This window comes from Panthera onca, chromosome C1 (assembly GCF_046562875.1).
Source record: "Panthera onca isolate mPanOnc1 chromosome C1, mPanOnc1 haplotype 2, whole genome shotgun sequence".
NCBI classification, from domain to species: domain Eukaryota; kingdom Metazoa; phylum Chordata; class Mammalia; order Carnivora; family Felidae; genus Panthera; species Panthera onca.
Window position 1 is genome coordinate 172,831,782 of NC_138346.1, and position 19,339 is coordinate 172,851,120.

The 19,339-nt window shown below is 43.3% G+C and overlaps 1 protein-coding gene across 1 annotated transcript in view; it reads left to right on the forward strand.

The window, feature by feature from the left end:
• Positions 1 to 913: 913 nt before the first annotated feature.
• The window catches only part of CYP2J2 (cytochrome P450 family 2 subfamily J member 2), a 30,128-nt gene continuing 11,702 nt past the window's right edge, over positions 914 to 19,339 (forward strand). The window contains exons 1-5 of the mRNA XM_060624880.3: positions 914 to 1,218; positions 11,434 to 11,596; positions 15,259 to 15,408; positions 15,812 to 15,972; positions 18,496 to 18,672. Of these exons, the coding sequence (XP_060480863.3) occupies positions 1,009 to 1,218; positions 11,434 to 11,596; positions 15,259 to 15,408; positions 15,812 to 15,972; positions 18,496 to 18,672 (861 nt within the window). The 5' untranslated portion in view covers positions 914 to 1,008. The remainder of the gene's footprint in view (positions 1,219 to 11,433; positions 11,597 to 15,258; positions 15,409 to 15,811; positions 15,973 to 18,495; positions 18,673 to 19,339) is intronic.

Sequence of the window (19,339 nt, forward strand, 5' to 3'; positions counted from 1 at the left end):
TACTACGCAGACTGTTTATCTACGTGTTAAGTACATGGGGAAGTGCTATAGTACTCCAGGACTATGCTTCCTGTTTTGAGGACGGTGAGACACAGCACGCACGGTGAGACACAGGTAGCACGCATGGGAAGTTGGAACCTGGGGCCTGACCACCGTGTTGGGGCTTCAGAAGGGAAATCTCACAAGGCATACCCAAAAGGACTAAAACACCTTCCAATGTTAATTTAGCCCCTGTTGAAGACCTAGGCTCAGTGCTGGAGGCTCTGATGCAACGCTTTTTCGTCTTCAAAGAGTTACAATTGCAGGCTCTTGTTCCGAGGTGCTGCGGTCCAGTGGATTTATTTATCTACCACATGCATGCCACTTAACCTCTCCGTGTCAGTTTCCTCAACGGCAGGACGGAAGTAAAAAGAGCATCTCTTGCGTAATTTGGTCAGAATGAAACGCTTCACGTACAGACGCGAGGGTGCTGCCTGGCATTCAGCGAGGCGCCCAAGAAATGCCAAGTGCTGCCCTTATCAGTCCTGTTCACCCGGCAAGATTCCAACGTTTGGATGAGAGAGGGCGACTGAAAAACACTGAGCTCCAGCGCCTGTGGCGCTCTTGGGGAGATGCACCACAAACCCAAGATCCCCAGTGGTCTCAGACCGAGACGCGCTTTCTAAACAGAGAAGAACAACGCGCCTGGCCTGGCCTGTTCCAGACGCGCGGCGCGGGGCCGCCCACGACTTCGGTGCCAGGCTTTCCGGAGCGCAGCGCGCCCGGCCGGGGGCCGGGGTCCGGGGAAGGAAGCAGGGGAAGAGGAAGTTCACTGGGCGCGGCAGCAGGCGGGCGGGGCCAAGAGCCGGGACCGTGCAGGCGGGCGGGGCGCAGTGGGGGAGCTCGGCGCGGCAGGGGCGGGGCGCGGCGGAGTCGGGGGCGGGCCGGCAGTGCCGCGAGCTCGGCTGCAGGGACCGGCGGGGACGTCGCCTGCTCCGAGCTCAGCCGAGCGAGAGGACTTTGCGAGCCATGCTCGCGGCTGTGGGCTCCCTGGCGGCCGCCGTCTGGGCAGTGCTGCATCTGCGCACGGTCCTGCTGGGTGCCGTCGCCTTTCTGTTCTTTGCTGATTTCCTCAAAAGACGGCGCCCCAAGAACTACCCGCCGGGCCCCGTACCCCTGCCCTTCGTGGGCAACTTCTTCCATCTGGACTTTGAGCGGTCGCACCTGCAGCTTCAGCGGGTAGGAGCGGGTGAAGGTGCCCTGACCCTGACCTGCGGGACAGGGGCCGTCCCGGGGATCGAGGGCGGGAGGCTGGGGGGCTGTGCAGCTAATGCAGGGACCCTGGTAAACCCTGCTTTGAGCCCCGGTTTCCCAATGGTCAGCTGGCATCATTACACCTGCCCTTTCTAGAAGTGAAATAATAGTCACTGTTTACTATTAAAGTATGCCAGACTTCCTACATTCTTTATTGTGTATCTTGTGAAATGTTACTGGTACAGCGTATTTATCATATGATCACTTTGTCCTCTTTAATATTTTTATCCTTGGGGAAAAAAAACGCTGTACTTACCTTCTTTGAGGCTGTATTTACTGAGTGTAAAATGGTGACAGTACTACCTAAATCCTCACCACTTTTCAATAACTGAGCCCCTCGCTTTCAATCTCTTCTCCCTGCGATCTGCTGTCACTAAAGTAATCGCTGTAAAATGTCATCCCTCGGCTTAAATTTTCTTAGTGCTTCCCACTGCTTTCCAGAGTGAGGACTTATCAGGGAGCCCCTTGGAACTCTTTCTGACTAAGCCTCTTTCCACCTTTTTATAATCATATCCCGCCAGGGCTCCTTAACCCTGGCTCCTCTGATTTACTTAAAATTCCCTCCAACATCCAAACTTCTCCCAAGAATCCTCAGCTGGTTTCCTACCACTCAGCACAGGCACCTAGCTGAATGACAACACTGTGATAGGTGGTTGTGAAGGTTAAATAAAAACAATGGTCAGACATGGCTTTTACTAGGTGCACAGTATTAGTCCCCTTCCCCTTTCCCTAGACATGCCTGGAGCACTTTAAACTCTTGTCTATACATGTACAGAGGGAGAAGGTTTTATCACTTTCTTGGAGAAACACCCAGTTGGTAACACTAAGTGACAGGATTAGTCACAGAATTTTAAAGCGAGGCTCCTAAACCTATACCCGTGTTTAAGAAATGTGTTGTTCAATTTCCAAGCATTTGGAAATTCTCCTGCTTGCTTTCTATTAATGATTTTTCAGTTTGTTGCCATTATGGTGAAAGGACATAGTTTGTGTAATTTCAGGTCTTTTAAATTTGTTACAGTTGGTTTAATGACCCAAGATACAGTCCCATGCATGCTTGAAAAAAAAAAAAAAGTATTCTACAATTTTGGGGATAAGTGTTCTGTATGTATCAATTAGATATCATTGGATGATCCTGTTTATTTCTTCTACACTCTGACCTCTTATCTACCAATTCTATTAATCACTACGAGAAGCATGTTGAAGTCTCCAACTCTAACTGAAGTTTTGTCTATTTTCCAATTCCATTCTGGTAGTTTTTCCTTTATGTATTTGCCATTTCTGTTATTTGGTGCATACACATTAAAATTATTATATCATCTTAGTGAATCGACTCATGTTATTATGTAATATCCCTCCTTATGCCTGGTGATTTTTATTGCCTGAACTTTAGCTGATATGATGTGACCACACCAGCTATCTGTTGATGATTATTTGCATGGTATATGCTTCTTCATACTTTCACTTTTAACCTGTTTGTATCATTATATTTGAAATCAGTTTCTTGTAGACAGCATATAGGTGGGTCATTTTTTTTTTTTTTTCATTTTGCCAGTCTGTCTTTTAATTGGTGGGTTTAGATCATCTTATTATTTATTTTCTATTTTTCCCTCTGTTTTTTATTCCCCTATTTATTATTTTTCTGTTTTCCTGTGGGTCACTTGAACATTTTCTTTTTAGAATTCCATTTTAATTTATTTGTTGTGCTTTTCAGTATATCTCTTTGCATTGTGTTTAAGTGGCTACCTAAGGATTATAATAGGCACATATAGCTTATTGTCATCTACTAGTGTCAATATTTTGCCACTTCAAGTTCAATGTGGATACCTTACAAATGTTAGATCCTTTTACCCTCCCTGCTTTACACTATTATTGTCTTAAATATGATCTCTCTATGGGGCGCCTGGGTGGCTCAGTCGGTTGAGCTTCCAACTTCGGCTCAGGTCATGATCTCACGGTTTGTGAGTTCGAGCCCCGCCTTGGGCTCTGTGCTGACAGCTCAGAGCCTGGAGCCTGCTTCGGATTCTGTCTCCTTCTCGCTCTGCCCCTCCCCACTTGTGCTCTGTCTCTGTGTCTCTCAAAAATAAATAAATGTAAAAAAAATTTTTTAAACATATTCTCTCTATATATTGAAAACCACATCAGACAATATTATAAACTTGCTTTTAACTGTTAAGCACATTTACTCATTTATTTACCCTTATTTTACTGTTTCTTTATTCACAATTTTCCAAATTTCTACCAATATCATTTCTTTTCTACCTGAGGAACTTTCTTTAGCCCTTCTTTTAGAGTCAAAACTTCTCTTAACTTCCGCTTACCAAAAAATGTCTTTATTTCACTTTCGTTTCTGAAGTATATTTTCATTTAATATAGAATCCTAGGTTAACAGTTTCTTTCATTCAACATTTTAAAATGTTGTTCCACTTCTTTCTGGCCTCTGTGGTTTCTAATGAGAAACCACATTTGAATTGCTGTTCCCCATAAGTAATCAGTTGTTCCTCTCTGCTGCTGTCGAGAAGTCGTTTTGCTTTTAGTTTTCAGAGATTTGATTATGGTACGTCGTGGTGTTGATTTCTTTGGGTTTATTGGGTTCTTGGATCTGTAGGTTGATCTCTTACCAAAGCCAGGAAGTTTTCAGCCATTGTTTCTTCAATATTTTTTCAATTCCACAGTCTTTTTCCTTCCTTTTTGGGACTCTTGGACACTGATGGTGCAAATGTTAGATCTTTTGTTATTCTAACGTAGGTCCCTGAGGCTCAGTTTTTGTTCTTTTCAATCTATTTTCTCTGTGTTGTCCTGACTGTATACAGTCTCTTGATCTTCTCAAGTTTCACTGGTTCTTCTGTCATTACCCTTCTACCATTGATTTGCTCTCCCGAGTTTTTGTTTAGATAGTTGCATTTTTAAGTTTTAATTTTTCCCTTTGGTTCTTATACCTATCATTTATTTCTTTGGTAAGATTTTCTATTTAAAATTTTTGAGAGTATTTGTAATTGTTTGTTAAAAAATATTATAGCTGCTTTAAACACTTAACCCTATAAAGTTAAAACGCTTCTGTCCTGGGGCACCTGGGTGGCTCAGTCAGTTAAGCGTCCCACTCTTGATTTAGGCTCAGGTCATGATCTCAGGTTTTGTGAGTTTGAGCAGCACATCAGGCTCTGCCCTGACAGTGCAGAGCCTGCTTGGGATTCTCCACCACCATCCCCACCCCTCTACCATTCAGGCTGTCTCTGTCTCTCTCCAAATAAAAAAATAAATAAACAAACTTTAAAAAAAACCGCTTCTGTCCTATTAGGTTAGCCTTTTTCTGAAACTTTGGCTAGAGAAAGCAAGCCTTTCTTGGAGTTATTTTTGTCTGTGCCAATTAGTGTCATGAATAGTAGGAGGAGTAAAATGGAATGCTTTTACTCAATCTTGTATGAAATCATAAATTTGATATGTGCCTTTGGTTTACTACTAAGATAGATGTGATTAGAAAGGGTAAATGAGGGGCGCCTGGGTGGCGCAGTCGGTTGAGCGTCCGACTTCAGCCAGGTCACGATCTCGCGGTCCGTGAGTTCGAGCCCCGCGTCGGGCTCTGGGCTGATGGCTCGGAGCCTGGAGCCTGTTTCCGATTCTGTGTCTCCCTCTCTCTCTGCCCCTCCCCCGTTCATGCTCTGTCTCTCTCTGTCCCAAAAATAAATAAAAAAGGTTGAAAAAAAAAAAAAATTTAAAAAAAAAAAAAAAAAAGAAAGGGTAAATGATTTGCCTGTCATAAAACTGGCTAGTGATGAAACTGAGGCTAGGATCTTACCCATGGCCCAATGTTTTTTCATCAGAACTATTAAATTTTACTGCATACAGGTTTGCATTTTTTATGTATTTGGTTGTAAAACAAATGGAGTCAAATGGTGTATTTAGTTATAACTAAATTTACACTCTAGCAGTTCGGAAACATTAAGTACCAACTATTTGCTAGATCCTGTATGAGGACTTATATGTTCATTTTCATTTACTCTTCACAAAAGACACACAAGTGAGTCATTAGCTGGTGCTGTTTCCACTTTGCCACTGAGGAAAGTGGCTGCAAATAATAAAGTTGTCTGCTTGAGTTATTCAGCATAGATGACGGCAAAACGAGCACTTCAATCCAGAACTGTTTGACACTTACGCCTATTCTGTACTTGTGCTACTTGACTTCTCATGACAGGGAAGGGATGACTGATTTATTCATGGATTCATTTATCGAACACACGTTTATGAAGCGCTTACCATATGACAGGCACAGCACAAAACAGTATATGATGCAATGTGTGGTGTAGACTCTTGGTAACCAAACGAAGTATCAAGAGATGGGATCCCTGGGAACGGGAAACCCTAGAGATAACGTCGTGTAGAATGTTGGAATAAATTGAGCTGAGCGTTAAATGGATGTTAGGCAAGTGGCCACGTGGAGTTCAGGGGACAGGAGATTTTAAATGGGACAAAGTGGCGTGAGCTAAAACACAGCAACAGCAGCGTGAAGAAACTAGCCTGTTTAAATGGTACGATGGGAACTTTCCTTGTATTTTTCCCCCTATATTTTAAAACTTTCTCTATCATGGCTATATGACCAATTAGAGGAGCATTTATCTAAATAAGAGAAAACCTTATTGTACTAAAGTGGGAAAATGGTAGATAAGGTGGATAAATGTATTAGGTAGCATACACATTGAACTGCTTCTAACAGAGACCCCAAAATACAGTGGTGTAAAAAATGGTTGAAATTTACCTCTCTCCCACAAATGAGTTCAGATGTAGGCAGGAAACCCAGGATAGGGAGACTGCTTTCTATACCTCAAGACGATCCAGAAACTTCATTTCCTTCTTTGTTGTGCTCTGGTCCTGCAACCCCACTGTGTGTAAGTTCTGGTCCACGGGAAGGGGAACGGGGTAGGTAGTGAGCAAGCAGTTTTTATTTAAGGATGAGACCCGGACAACGCGCACGTCACCACTACTCATGTCCCACTGGCTACACCTGGAGAAGCTGGGGAATGTGGTTTTTGATTGGAAAGTCATGTGGCTAGTTAACACTTAGTGCCATCACTCACAAAAAGAGAGAATATCTTCATCCTTTCATTTAACTATTTGTTTTTATTTTGCGAGAAAGAGAGAGCATACACATGAGTGAGAGAGGGGGAGAGAGAGAGCATCTCAAACAGATAGTGCAGAGCCTGATGTGGGGCTCAAACTCCCGAACTGTGAGAGCATGACCTGAGCCAAAGTCGAAAGTCGGACACAGACTGAGCCACCCAGAAGCCCCTCTCTGGAGCCCAAACTTTATGCCCACAAGCTAGGTGCTAAATCTCTGTGCCTACTTTTCTGAATGCTGAAAATGCTTTCTAGGATTGTTATAAGAACCAGATAACTTCATGAATATCAACTTGTTGCCACAGTGCCAAGCACATAGTTGATACTCATTTCCACGTCTACCACTATTCCCCTTTCTTTAAAAGTTTAAAGCAAGAAATTCAAGGAGAGCCAGTGCTGTTGCATCCCAGGGATCCCTTGTCTACCTAGTGGCTGGATGAGCTCCACTATTCCACTCTCTGGCCTCTTCCTCATTCCGTTGTCAATATCGTATCAGAATGCCTTTGCTAAAATATACTCCCGGATAGATCAATAACAACAAGTAATTGTGTTATTAATATTAGTATTGTGGCTACTAATCACAATAATCCTAAAGATGGGAACCTGCAATATCCCCCATTTTATACATTTGGAAATTGAGATAGAGAAGTTAAATAACTTGCCACCAAATCACACAGTGAGCGTGATTTGTAAGTGGGTTCAAACAGATTTGTATGACTTCACAATCCAAGCTCTTAAACACTCATTTACATTACGTCTCCTATTCAAACATCTTTGGCCTCCTAATTACAAGCAAAACTAGATACAAACTATTTCAGCTGGCATGAAGGCTGTCCTCAATCTATCTCGGATTGCCTTGCCCAGCCTTGTTTCCTATCTCCTTACTCAAGTGAGGAGATACTTTTCCCAGGAAACCTGTCCTGGTGCCTGGTTCCCTTTATGTGCTTCCTTACTTTCCCTCATCAAATGATTTCTTGTACAGAATAGTAAAAATAAGAACTGATTATTTTTCCATATGTTCCATTAGACTGGGACGTGCTTTAAGTTAAGGACTCATTGTATCCCCAGCCCTTGGCCTTGACCTACCACATGGTCAGTGCTCTTTAATGAACCCTGCATTCCAGTCAAACCACACTGCTTACTTGTCCCTGAACACCTCCATTTTCCTACCTTGTATTTGCATATCCTGTTCCCACATTACATGTCCTTTTGCTGGCAGCTTTTGTTTAAGATTTAGTTGAAATACCATCTCCTTTTAGAGGTTTTCTAATACATCTGGGGTGGAAATTCATTTCTTCTTTCAATGGCTTCATGTTCCTTTCTACCAGCATCATAGCATATATCACTTCTGCTGTGCATTAGTGTTTTCTGCAGTCGGCATTGCTCAAGAGACTTTGATGCTGTAGAAAACACCGAATCATATTGACCTTTGTACCGCCCCATGTGTTATAACATAACAATGTCACAAGGTGCCTGGCAACTCTTAAGCATTTTATAGAAATGTATAGAACCGAACTTGAATTTGCTTTCCACAGACTGTTCTCAGAAGCCTAGCACAGCCCCCAAGAACTACCTGTGACACCAATATTCTTAGCAGGGGCTCATGGGCCCTAAGGGACTGGTGAACCCCTGAAACTGCATGCATGACTGTGCTCATGTGTACAGGAGTTTACTGGAGAGTGGATCATGCCATACACTAGATTTTCAAAGGATTCTGTGATTCAAAAAAAGAGTAAGAACCATTGTTAACGATGGTTTATTCCTAATTTCATTAGGTCTGTTTTTCTTTTTCCTGTCCTTCGCCCTCCTTTCTCCCTCCCCCTCCCCCTCTTTTTCTCCTCCTTCTCCTTCTTCTTTGCTTTATTGGATAGAAATAATTGTGGGGTTGCCTGGGTGGCTCAGTCGGTTCAGCATCCGACTTCAGCTCAGGTCATGATCTCGTAGTTCGTGAGTTCGAGCCCTGCATCGGGCTCTGTGCTGACAGCTTGGAGCCTGGAGCCTGCTTTGGATTCCGTGTCTGCCTCTCTCTGCTCCTCCACACTTGCACTCTGTCTCTCTGTCTGTCTCAAAAATAGATAATCAAACATTTTTTAAAAGTTGAAAAAAATACAGTACTGTACATATTGGGGAAAAGATGATAAATCTTAGTAACATATAGAAACAACGTGCATTTTAGGGAGCTTATTTGAATGATACGTGTACACACACAGCTCAGTGCTGGTCAGAGTTTGGGGGAGCACACCCTCTCACCTGCTGCCCATGGAGTGAGAATTGCTACACTTTTCCTCTCTTTGTGTCTTTGTTATGTTGGCTCTTGAGTTTAAGAACTGAGATGAGGTGGAATCTCTCCCAGTTGTCTCTTGGTAATCGTAGTTCACGCACTTGTCTCACTAAACCCCCCCCCTTCTAATTTTTCATTATTCTAAACATTTATTTCGCTCCACCTTATTATGTAAGCACTTAATCCCACATTTGGGGTTTTTAATCCTTTGTATCAAATTCCCTCATATTACTTTTGTTCACCTTTTATAGCTCCCACATTCTTTTCTTATTTTTCTATTTTCCTTTCAGGTATTAAGCCTATTTTAGCCTCCTGAATCATCCTACTTTTAACCTCTTTTGTTCTCTTACTCATTTGAGTAATGACTTGGTTATTGTTGTACATTCGACAGTATGGTCTACCTTACAAAGTCTTTTCAGATGCCCGGTGGGTCATACACTTAAATCCATGTAAAGCGATCAGCATAGTGCCCAGCCCAGTGCATGTAGGAACTGTTAGGCATCACCATAGTCAACAGGCGCAGGGAGGTCATTTGACCTATGTTTACACAGCTGAGTATGCCATGAAAGTTTTTTTTCAATTTTTTTTTGTTTATTTTTTTTAATGTTTATTTATTTTTGAAGGAGAGAGACACAGCGTGAGTGGGGGAGGGTCAGTGACACAGAATCCAAAGAAGGCTCCAGGCTGTCAGCACAGAGCCCGATGCGGGGCTCGAACTGACGAACTACGAGATCATGACCTGAGCGGAAGTCGGATGCCCAACCGACTGAGCCACCCAGGCACCCCATTGTGAAAGTTTCTGATGCAGTTCTTTTGGACTCATACGTGGGCGGAGAGCTGATAGAGCAGAAACTCTGAAGTCGTTCAGTTCAGCAAATACTAATGGAGTGTTCTGTTCCTTCCAAGTACAAGCTGAGATTCTAGGTTGTACGTGCACTTTGTCAGGAGTCAGTTAGCTTAATCCGAGATTTTCACCCATTCCAAAAACATCTTTTCTGAATAGAATAAATTAGTCAAGAAATCTTTCTCATAAAGACTAAGTTCATCGAGGCAGTCAGCAAGATGAAACAAAAAAGATTCTGCTTGATTTTTATGGGCCCTTTCCTGCTACGTCTTAGAGACAAAGACGTGTACTTTAGAGGCAGATGAATTTGAGAGGGAATCTTGGCTTTACTCTTTCCAGGGAGATAGGAGCTAGACAGGAACAAAGACTGATGGAAGGCTCTGGGCTGAGAGAACAAGGGAAGATTGAGTTCGGGCTTGGTTTTTAATGTGGGGGCAGGGAGGCGGAATGAGGCTGGTGTAGTCTGTTGTATTTGCTCTGAGCGGGGTGGTGGGGTCTTAGGCGCTAAGGGTGACAAGGGGGAGCATGCGTGCATGGAGACTGAGAAGGAGGGGCCACAGACACCCGGAGGAAATGGGGCCCTTCTGTTTGGTACCACTGCCTGCAACTAGCCACAACCCCGGGTGGACAAGAGGCAGGCGTAGGGTCTACTCAGAGTCATCTCTTGAAGGAACAAGTCAGGAACCACCTTGATTAGTAGCCATTTGTTCTCATCCAGCCCACTTGCACATCCAGCCCACGTCTGTACACACCACACAGCCTTCCATTCTCTCCCTGCCTCCTTCCCCTTTTCTCTCCCTCCCACTGAACTCTAAGGGCCTGGTGGCTTCTCAGGTTCAAGTCTTTGTCCTCAGATCTTACCTAATGCCTGGAAAATTCCCTTCACCACTCAATAGCTTTGTCATCTCGGTGACATTACTTCCTCGACGACTCCTTTTTCCTTTTCTGAAAGACAAGGAAAATCATTAATGCCACAGGGTGGCTGGCTGCGAGATCGAATGCCACAGGGTGGCTGGCTGCGAGAGGAAGGGGCCTAATATGGCCCCCAGCGTCCATGTGCCTTCCCCCAGCACATCTCCATGTGCGCTCGTCCTCTCCGTTGCCATGAGCGTGTGTCTTCATCCCTTTGCACACAGAGCCCATTTGTTCCTCAGGGACTCAAGCGGCTGTGCGCCAGGTACCAGAAAACAAAGTGCCTTTCACACTGTTGCTCTCATTCTTCTTCACAGAACCCTTTAAGGGAGTAACGCTTTTTCCTTTTTATAGCTGAGGCTCAAAAACTGTGAAGCAACTTTCCCAAGAGCCACAGCTAGCCAACTATAGAGCTAAGATGCCCACATAGCTCCGGAACTAGAGTGCTTTTCCGCACAGCTGGCCTCAGCCCTGTCATGAATTTTCAGTTGTCTAGCACGTGTTGAGGAAGGGGACATTCTCTTCCAGTTAAACTCTTATGATTTACTGAGAAGTCCATGCTTGCAACCCAGAGTTACACTAAGCATATCAGCATTTTTGTGTGTGTGTGTGTGTGTGTGTCACATGTTCTGAATTCTCCCCCCCCCCCCTCACTAGACTCTAAGGTGCTCGAGGTTAGAGACCTTGTTTGTTTTATTCTAGTTACATATTCATGTCTTGTTCTTGGGACAGTGTTGGATGCTCACTCAATTTGTGTAGGTTGAATATATGAATGAAGGTTTATGACGTATAGAAGCACATCCTGGAGCGATTTCAATCCTAGTCTAGCTGAGAGGAAGAGGAAAGAGGGAACAGAGAGAAACGTTCCCATCATACCAAGGTGCACACACAGACTCTGCTCAGTACAAGACCTTCCTCAGCGACACACAACCCCTCCATTCCTGGACACATGGACATGTGCATAATCAATTGTGACTATTTGACTATTTTTCAGCTTGTGGAGAAATATGGAAACATTTTTAGCCTGCAGCTCGGTGACATGTCTTTAGTTCTTATAACTGGATTGCCCTTGATCAAAGAAGTCCTTGTCGATCAGAACCAAAACTTTGTGAACCGCCCTACAACTCCTATCCGAGAACGTATCTTTAAGAACAATGGTAAGTTTCTTAACTAATGTACGGGGTGTATGCTTGATATTTTTATGATCTGTTAAAGGTGCCCTTGTGACTGTAATTCTCCAATACTCCCAGGGAGCTGGGCCATTATAAAGTTCCTACAATTAAAGAAAGCTGGATTCCCACATTTGCTTATTAAAGGCACCCTCTTAGGGGCGCCTGCGTGGTTCAGTCGGTTAAGCATCCAACTTTGGCTCAGGTCGTGATCTCATGGTTTGTGGGTTCAAGCCCTGCATCGGGCTCTGTGCTGACAGCTCAGAGCCTGGGGCCTGCTTCAGATTCTGTGTCTCCCTCTCACTCTGCCCCTTCCCTGCTCATGCTCTGTTTCTGTCTGAAAAATAAACAAACATAAAATAATTTTTTTTTTTTTAAAAAAGGCACTTTAGAGAACTTGGCAGGGTCCTGTCAGGGATTTGAGAGAAGCTGTGTCTCCTGCATGAACTCACTCTGGAAGCACTGATTACTCAGTGAAAGCAGGGGAAGAGTCAATGCATTCTTGTTCTTTCTGCTTTCCATTCAGATCTCTTCCCCTGGGAAAATTCATGTGCACTGTTTCCTTCTGCTCCTTATGGAAGTCCCTCTTCTTGCCTCTAGTGCCTCCGCTTTCTTGTTAGGGCTGTGCCCCACAAGGTATCTCGAGCCTTCCACTCTGTGTTGGAACAGTTTGGCACGAACACTTAAAACTGTCATTAAATAAACATAAACATTTAAAAATCTAAGTGGATAACTCAAATGTATTACTCCACCAAAGCAGCTTTTTTTTTTTTTCCAGATGCTTTTTGAAATAGTTTATCTTTTAACGCTACCTCCACTCCATTTATTGTGTGAGGCACGGTGCTAGGTTCTAGCAACATGACAATGAGTAGTGCTGACAAAATCCATGTCCTTAGGAAACATACATTCTATTCAGAAAGACACTATCAATGAGTGCTAATAACTTAATGCATTAGTGTCATTAAGCTGTGGGCAGGATGCATTTATCAGGGACATCTAATCTAGCCCTGGGATTCAAGGAAAGCTAATGTAAATAAATGGCAATCAACTTAACAAAGTGAAGCAGCAGTCAGGCAGAGGGAATAGGAAAAGTCCCTTAGGTGGGAAGAAGGACAGTGAACTCGAGGAACTGAAAGGTGGCCCATGTGGCAAGTATAGGGATTAAATAGAGATAATTAAAGGGAAATTCAGCTGCTGAGTGCCAGGAATTGTTCATGCAAGTTCTTGCTAAGGGTGTTGGGTATTATGCTCAATAACAAGGGAAACTCTAGAATTTTTTTTTTTTTTTAGTGAATTTTTTCATTTTATTTTTTTAATTTATTTTTTAATATGAAATCTATTGTCAAATTGGTTTCCATACAACACCCAGTGCTCATCCCAACAAGTGCCCTCCTCGATGCCCATCACCCATCCTCCCCTCCCTCCCACCCCCCATCAACCCTGTTTATTCTCAGTTTTTAAGAGTCTCTTATGGTTTGGCTCCCTCCCTCTCTAACTTTTTTTTTCCTTCTCCTCCCCCATGGTCTTCTGTTAAGTTTCTCAGGATCCACATAAGAGTGAAGACATATAGTATCTATCTTTCTCTGTATGACTTATTTCACTTAGCATAACCAACGGAATGGGAAAAGATATTTGCAAATGACATATTAGACAAAGGGCTGGTGTCCAAAATCTGTAAAGAACTCACTAAACTCCACACCTGAAAAACAAATAATCCAGTGAAGAAATGGGCAGAAAACATGAATAGACACTTGTCTAACGAAGGCATCCAGATGGCCAACAGGCACATGAAAAGATGCGCAACGTCATTCCTCATCAGGGAAATATAAATCAAAACCACACTGAGATACCACCTCCTGCCAGTCAGAGTGGCTGAAATGAACAAAGCAGGAGACTATAGATGCTGGCGAGGATGTGGAGAAACGGGAACCCTCTTGCACTGTTGGTGGGAATGCAAACTGGTGCAGCCTCTCTGGAAAACAGTATGGAGGTTCCTCAAAAAATTAAAAATAGATCACCCTATTACCCATCAACAGCACTGCTAGGAATTTACCCAAGGGATACAGGAGTGCTGATGCATAGGGGCACTTGTACCCCCATATTTATAGAATGGTTTCAAGTAGAGAAAGGAATCATCATGTTTACATTGCACATTTATAAAACCTATGTAGGTGGCAGTGTAGAAAATGGTATACAGGAAGCAAGAGACTATTACAGCATTTTAGCTTAGAGAAGGTACTAGCTTGGACTAGGGAGGTGGCAAGAAACGACAGTAGGTTAGGCCAGGTTAGTGGCAGTGAAGATACATAGATTTAAGGTATCCAGGGGGTAAATCCAACAAGATAGGATGACCTAAATCATGGGCGATGGAAAGGAGAGGGAGGTGTTGAGGTGGACACCCAAATGTCTGCCTCATGTGGAAGAGGGCAGGTGTTTCGTTTGGCTTGAGTGGGGAGTTGTATGGAGAGCATCACGAAGCCGATCATGGATACGCTGAGTTTGAAATGCTTTTAAGTCAGCAAAGTCAGGCAGACAGTTGTGTATGTCTGGAGCTCAGGGGCAGAAAGAAGTGGTCACGATCAACAGATGCCATTTAAAAGTTTAGGAGTTAATGAGATTTTCCAGGAATGGAGTATTGAGGGAGAAGAGAAGAGGTGTTAGACCTTATCTTGAAGTACTCCATTACTTCAAAATTTGATAAAAGAAGATGAACCAGCATAAGGTATGGGGAGGGGGAAAATCTGGAGGCCATGCTGTCCTGAGCAACGCTGGAAGGGAGGGCTTCAGGAAAGAAGTGCTCCATGCTACTGAAAGATCAAGCAAGATAACATTGAAAAGTTTCCCCAGGCTGACAAAGAGGGCTGCCTCGTGGAAATGGTGAAGGCCAAAGCCAGACACTAAAAGGGGTTGCAGAACACTCTGGAGGTGAAGAAAACAAAGGAGTGTGGCCTTATCTGTGTTGGAAATCAGATGATGGTCTGTTGAACACACTGAGTTGTTTCTGGGGTTTTGTTTTTGTTTTTTGTTTTTTTTTTGGGGGGGGGGTGTTGGCTCTTTGCCTTTCCATGTGCTATTTCTGCCTGGAATAGTCTTCCTTGCTTTCTTGAGTCATTCCTTCATCTTTCAAGTTCTAGCTTAGATAAGAGTCTCCTGGAAACCTTACCTCCTTACGGGTATAGATTTTTCTTGTCCATGGGTGCATTCTTAGTATGTAGCATAAAATCAATACTTAAATATACTTATGTGACTGGCAATCAAAGCATGGGCTTTGGAATCTAATTTGAACGTCTGTTCAGCTGCTTACTAACTGTAACCTTACAAAGTTGACGTTAGCCTTTGTGCCAAGGTTTTCTCATCAGCAAAATGGGAGGGCAACGTAATGATTATACCTACCTCATAGTGTTTCTGTAAGTACCAGTGACATAATGCAGTAAAAATACCAAAGCCCCTGTAGTGCCAGCAATGCAATGCAGTAATGCTAGCCACTGTATCTACTGCATATCCAGAGATATCTACTGTATCTCTGGATAGTTTTCAAGTGCCTCAGTGCCCTTCTCCTTCCCACCAATGCACGTTGCCATACCATTTGCCAGATATTTACATTATAGAATAAGAAAACCATAATGTTGGCTTTTTTTTTTTCCTTCCAGGATTGATCATGGCCAATGGCCAGACTTGGAAGGAGCAAAGAAGGTTCACCTTGGCAACACTCAAGAACTTCGGTCTAGGAAAGAAGAGCTTAGAGGAATGCATTCAGGAGGAGGCCCGTAACCTCATCCAAGCGATAAAAGAGGAGAATGGTGAGTGTTTCCTAGGACAGGTGCAGGAGATTGTGACTCATTCATTCATTGAACAGATGCTTATTAAGTGCCTTACGTACCTAACCTGTGCCCAGCATTGTGCCAGGCACTGAGCATATTGCAGTGAACAGCTAACCATGACCTTGCCTTCACAGAGCTCTAGGATTAAGTGCAGGAAGGTTAATATTAAACACATTACCGGTTTTAAACCCTGGTCATTAACTTGCCTTCCCAAGTATTGATGATTTGCTATATGTCAGACCCTAAGTAGGGGACTGTGGCTAGAGCCTCATAGGTGATTCTATACTTAAAATGTCCTATGTCCTATGTCCTATAGAGGAGACTCTCTGTAGAAAATAGAAACAAACCAATCCGAAAGATCCGTCTCTTCTTCCACCTCCAGGACAGCCTTTTAACCCTCATTTCAAGATGAACAATGCAGTTTCCAATGTTATTTGCTCTATCACCTTTGGGAAACGCTTTGACTATGAGGATGCACAGTTTCAGGAACTGCTGAGGTTGCTGGATGATGTCACCTTTCAGGAGGCATCAAAGAGATGCCAGGTAAGAGGTTCTCTTTCAATATCTTGGGCTAGAATATTGGAGCTGATGTTCAAAACAGATGGGTTCTGACCTTTTGGTTTGTTTAAGCTAAAATATCACCCTTTGAAACTGACTTCACTCAAACTTACTGGAAGTCAATCTGTTGACTTTAGTGTTTTCTGATAATATAACCAGATATTTACTACATACAAAGAACATTTCTAACATTCATGTAAAGTACAAAACGTTACATGATATACACCTATGCATCCATGTTGTTTTCTTTAAAAAGCATGATATTGCCACTGCCTTTTGAGTCCCGCCCCTCCACGTCCCTCCCTAACCCAGGCACTCCCCTGCCCCAGAAGTGTTCTTTGGTGCCTGGCTTCTCCCTCCGCAGATTGCGGATTCATCTGTGTTAATTGCTCTTTTCTTTTTTAAATCCTGAATAGTATTTCAGTGTATGAATACACCACTGTTTGTTGCTCTGTCCCTGTCTTGATGAACAGTTGGGCTGTTTCTAGTTTGGGGATGTTATGAATAAAGCTGCCATGAACATTCTTGTACAGTTGTTCATGTGGACACGTCCATTCATTTCTCTTGAATTTATACCGGGACATAAAAGATGCCTAAAGGTTTCAAAAGCAGTTACACTACTTACATGCCCATCGGCACTTGATATTATCAATCTTCTCATTCCATAGGGTACAGACCCTTGGGATTCAAACTTCACCCCTTCCTTGGTGGGCCCTGTACTCCATTTTGTCCCTCTGGGTCTGTGAGTCTGTCAAAAACTCTGTTCAGCTTCTTGGTCTCTCAGCCACTTTTCTGGGTTTGGAAGACACTTCTATGGCCAAAGCAACCCCAACTATTAAGGTCACATTTCTTGTATCTAGAAGTGGATTTGTTTCTATTTATTCCTGACAAACATCTTTGCCTGGAGCTTTATGGACCCAGTGAATCAAAACTGATAAAGCATTAAGATGATTCCATGTACATTAAAAGGGTGCAATGAATGTGAGCTATTATTATTATCAAAGTTATTTTTGAATTCCTTTTTCTCATTCCTAGTCATAGGAGTCCCTAATTCAATAACCTCATGTTCTTTGGCCCCATGAATGCAGAACCTAGGAAGTCATGAGAGTTTAGTGGGTACCCAGCTTATCTTCCCCAGGGAAAAGTAATTCCTGAGAGGGTTGGAAGGGGCAGTAGGGTAAGGCTAATAATAAGCATTTCTTGGAGTCCCCACATAGGCCAGGCATCTTGATGGACAGCAATATATACTTTACCATAGTTAATTCTTGCAAAAAACCCTTGAAAGATGAAATGGAGCTTCATGGTGTGTGCAAGCAGGTATGGGAGTGTGTAAGCAAATCCAGATAGTGATCTGCTGGCTCCGTCCTAGGTGCTGTATGGATCTCATGTCGCTCAGTCACCAGAAAAATCCTGGACCCCCACTGGCAGCTGGTTAAACTAAGGAGCAACAGATTACATCATTGTTATCATCATCATCATTATTATCAACAGAATATTATGGCTGGAAAGCAGCAGAGCTAATAGACCTGTGCCTGTATCTGTTTAAGTCTGAGTGATTTTCCATTATGTCATGCTTCTTTCTACCAGAAGATATTATTAGAGAAAATGTTTTCAAAAATACTTTATTTCAGTAAAATATGTCTTATCTACATGGAGATTACATCATAGCAGGGCAGACAAATCCATAAGATATGCATCTATCATCTATCTATATCTTACACACACACACACACACACACTTACTTGTGATAATTACCATGAAGGAGAATAAAATAGGATATGGGAATGGAGAGAGGCTGGCAGGGGTTATAGGATCATCAGGCTAAGACCACTCCAAGGAGGTGACATTTGAACAGCACCCTAATGAAGCGAGGGGCCAGAGTTATACAGATTTCAGAGGAAGAGTGTTCTAGGTGGAAGGAATAGCAAATGCAAAGACCCAAACAAGAACATCCTTGATGTCATCACAGGGGCCAGTGGTGCTGCACTGGAGAGAGTGAGAAAGAGCAAGATGGCGGGAAGTGATAGCAAAGGAGGTGACAGGTGTGTGCCGTGGCTGGCCCATGCAGAGCTTATAGGCCAGGAGCATTATGTAGAGCTTTGTCCGAAAGCCATGGCAAGTCATTGGAGGATTGAGAGCCAAGGAGTGAAATGATCTGATGAAGGTATAAAGTGATGCCCCTGGCAGCTCTGGAAAACAGACCTGGAGGGGGTTAAGAATGGAATCAGTGAGGCTGATGAAGCCTAGCACAGCATCCAGGTGAGAAATGTTGGGTGTTTGTTAGGGGGGAACGTGGCTGGGGTGGTGAGCCGTGGTCTGAAACTGGACACATTTTAGATGGAGTGCTGAAGTGCTTTGCTAGAGGGTGACAGACAAGAGTCAAGGTGACCCCAAGGTTTTAAGAGCCAGTAAGTGAGAGATGGAAAGAGAATATCCATTGTTTTGCCTCAAAAAGCGAAAAATTGGCACCAAATTGTCTCTCTGAGTGTTTCGTTTTTCTCACTTAGCTCTACAATGTATTTCCATGGATTATGAAATTTCTTCCTGGACCCCACCAAACACTCTTTAGCAACTGGGAGAAACTGAAATTGTTCGTTGCTCAGATGATTGAAAACCACAAGAGAGACTGGAATCCTGACCAAACAAGAGATTTTATTGACGCTTACCTCAAGGAGATGGAAAAGGTGAGGAAATCAGAGTTGTTTCCTGTTTGTTCTTAAAGAGCAAATGGGAGCGTACTCATTTCCTATTGCTGCTGTAACAAATTACCACAAACCTGGGAGCTCCAAACGACACACGTTTATTCTCTTATAGTTCTGGAGGTCAGAAGTCTGAAATCAGTGTTACTGGGCTAAAATCAAGGTGCTGGCAAGGCTGGTCCCTTCTGGAGGCCCTAGAAAAGAATCTGTTTCCTTGACTTCTCCAGCTTCTAGAGGCTGCCTTTGTTCATGGCCCCTTTTTCCATCTTCAAAGCCAGCATGGAGCATCTTCTCTGCTACCGTCCTTCTCTTGCCTCTCTCTTATAAAGACCTTTGTAATTACTTTGGAGCCACTGGAATGATCCAGAATCATCTTCCCATATCAAAATTCTTTTTTTTTTTTTTAATTTTTTAATGTTTATTTAGTACAGAAGGACAGAGTGTGAGTAGGGGAGGGGCAGAGAGAAGAGGAAGACACAGAATCTGAAGCAGGCTCTAGGCTCTGAGCTGTCAGCACAGAGCCCAACGAGGGGTTCAGGCTTATGAACCATGAGATCATGACCTGAGCTGAAGTAGAATGCTCAACCGACTGAGCCATCCAGGAGCCTCTTGCCATATCAAAATTTTTAACTTAATCATATCTACAATGTCC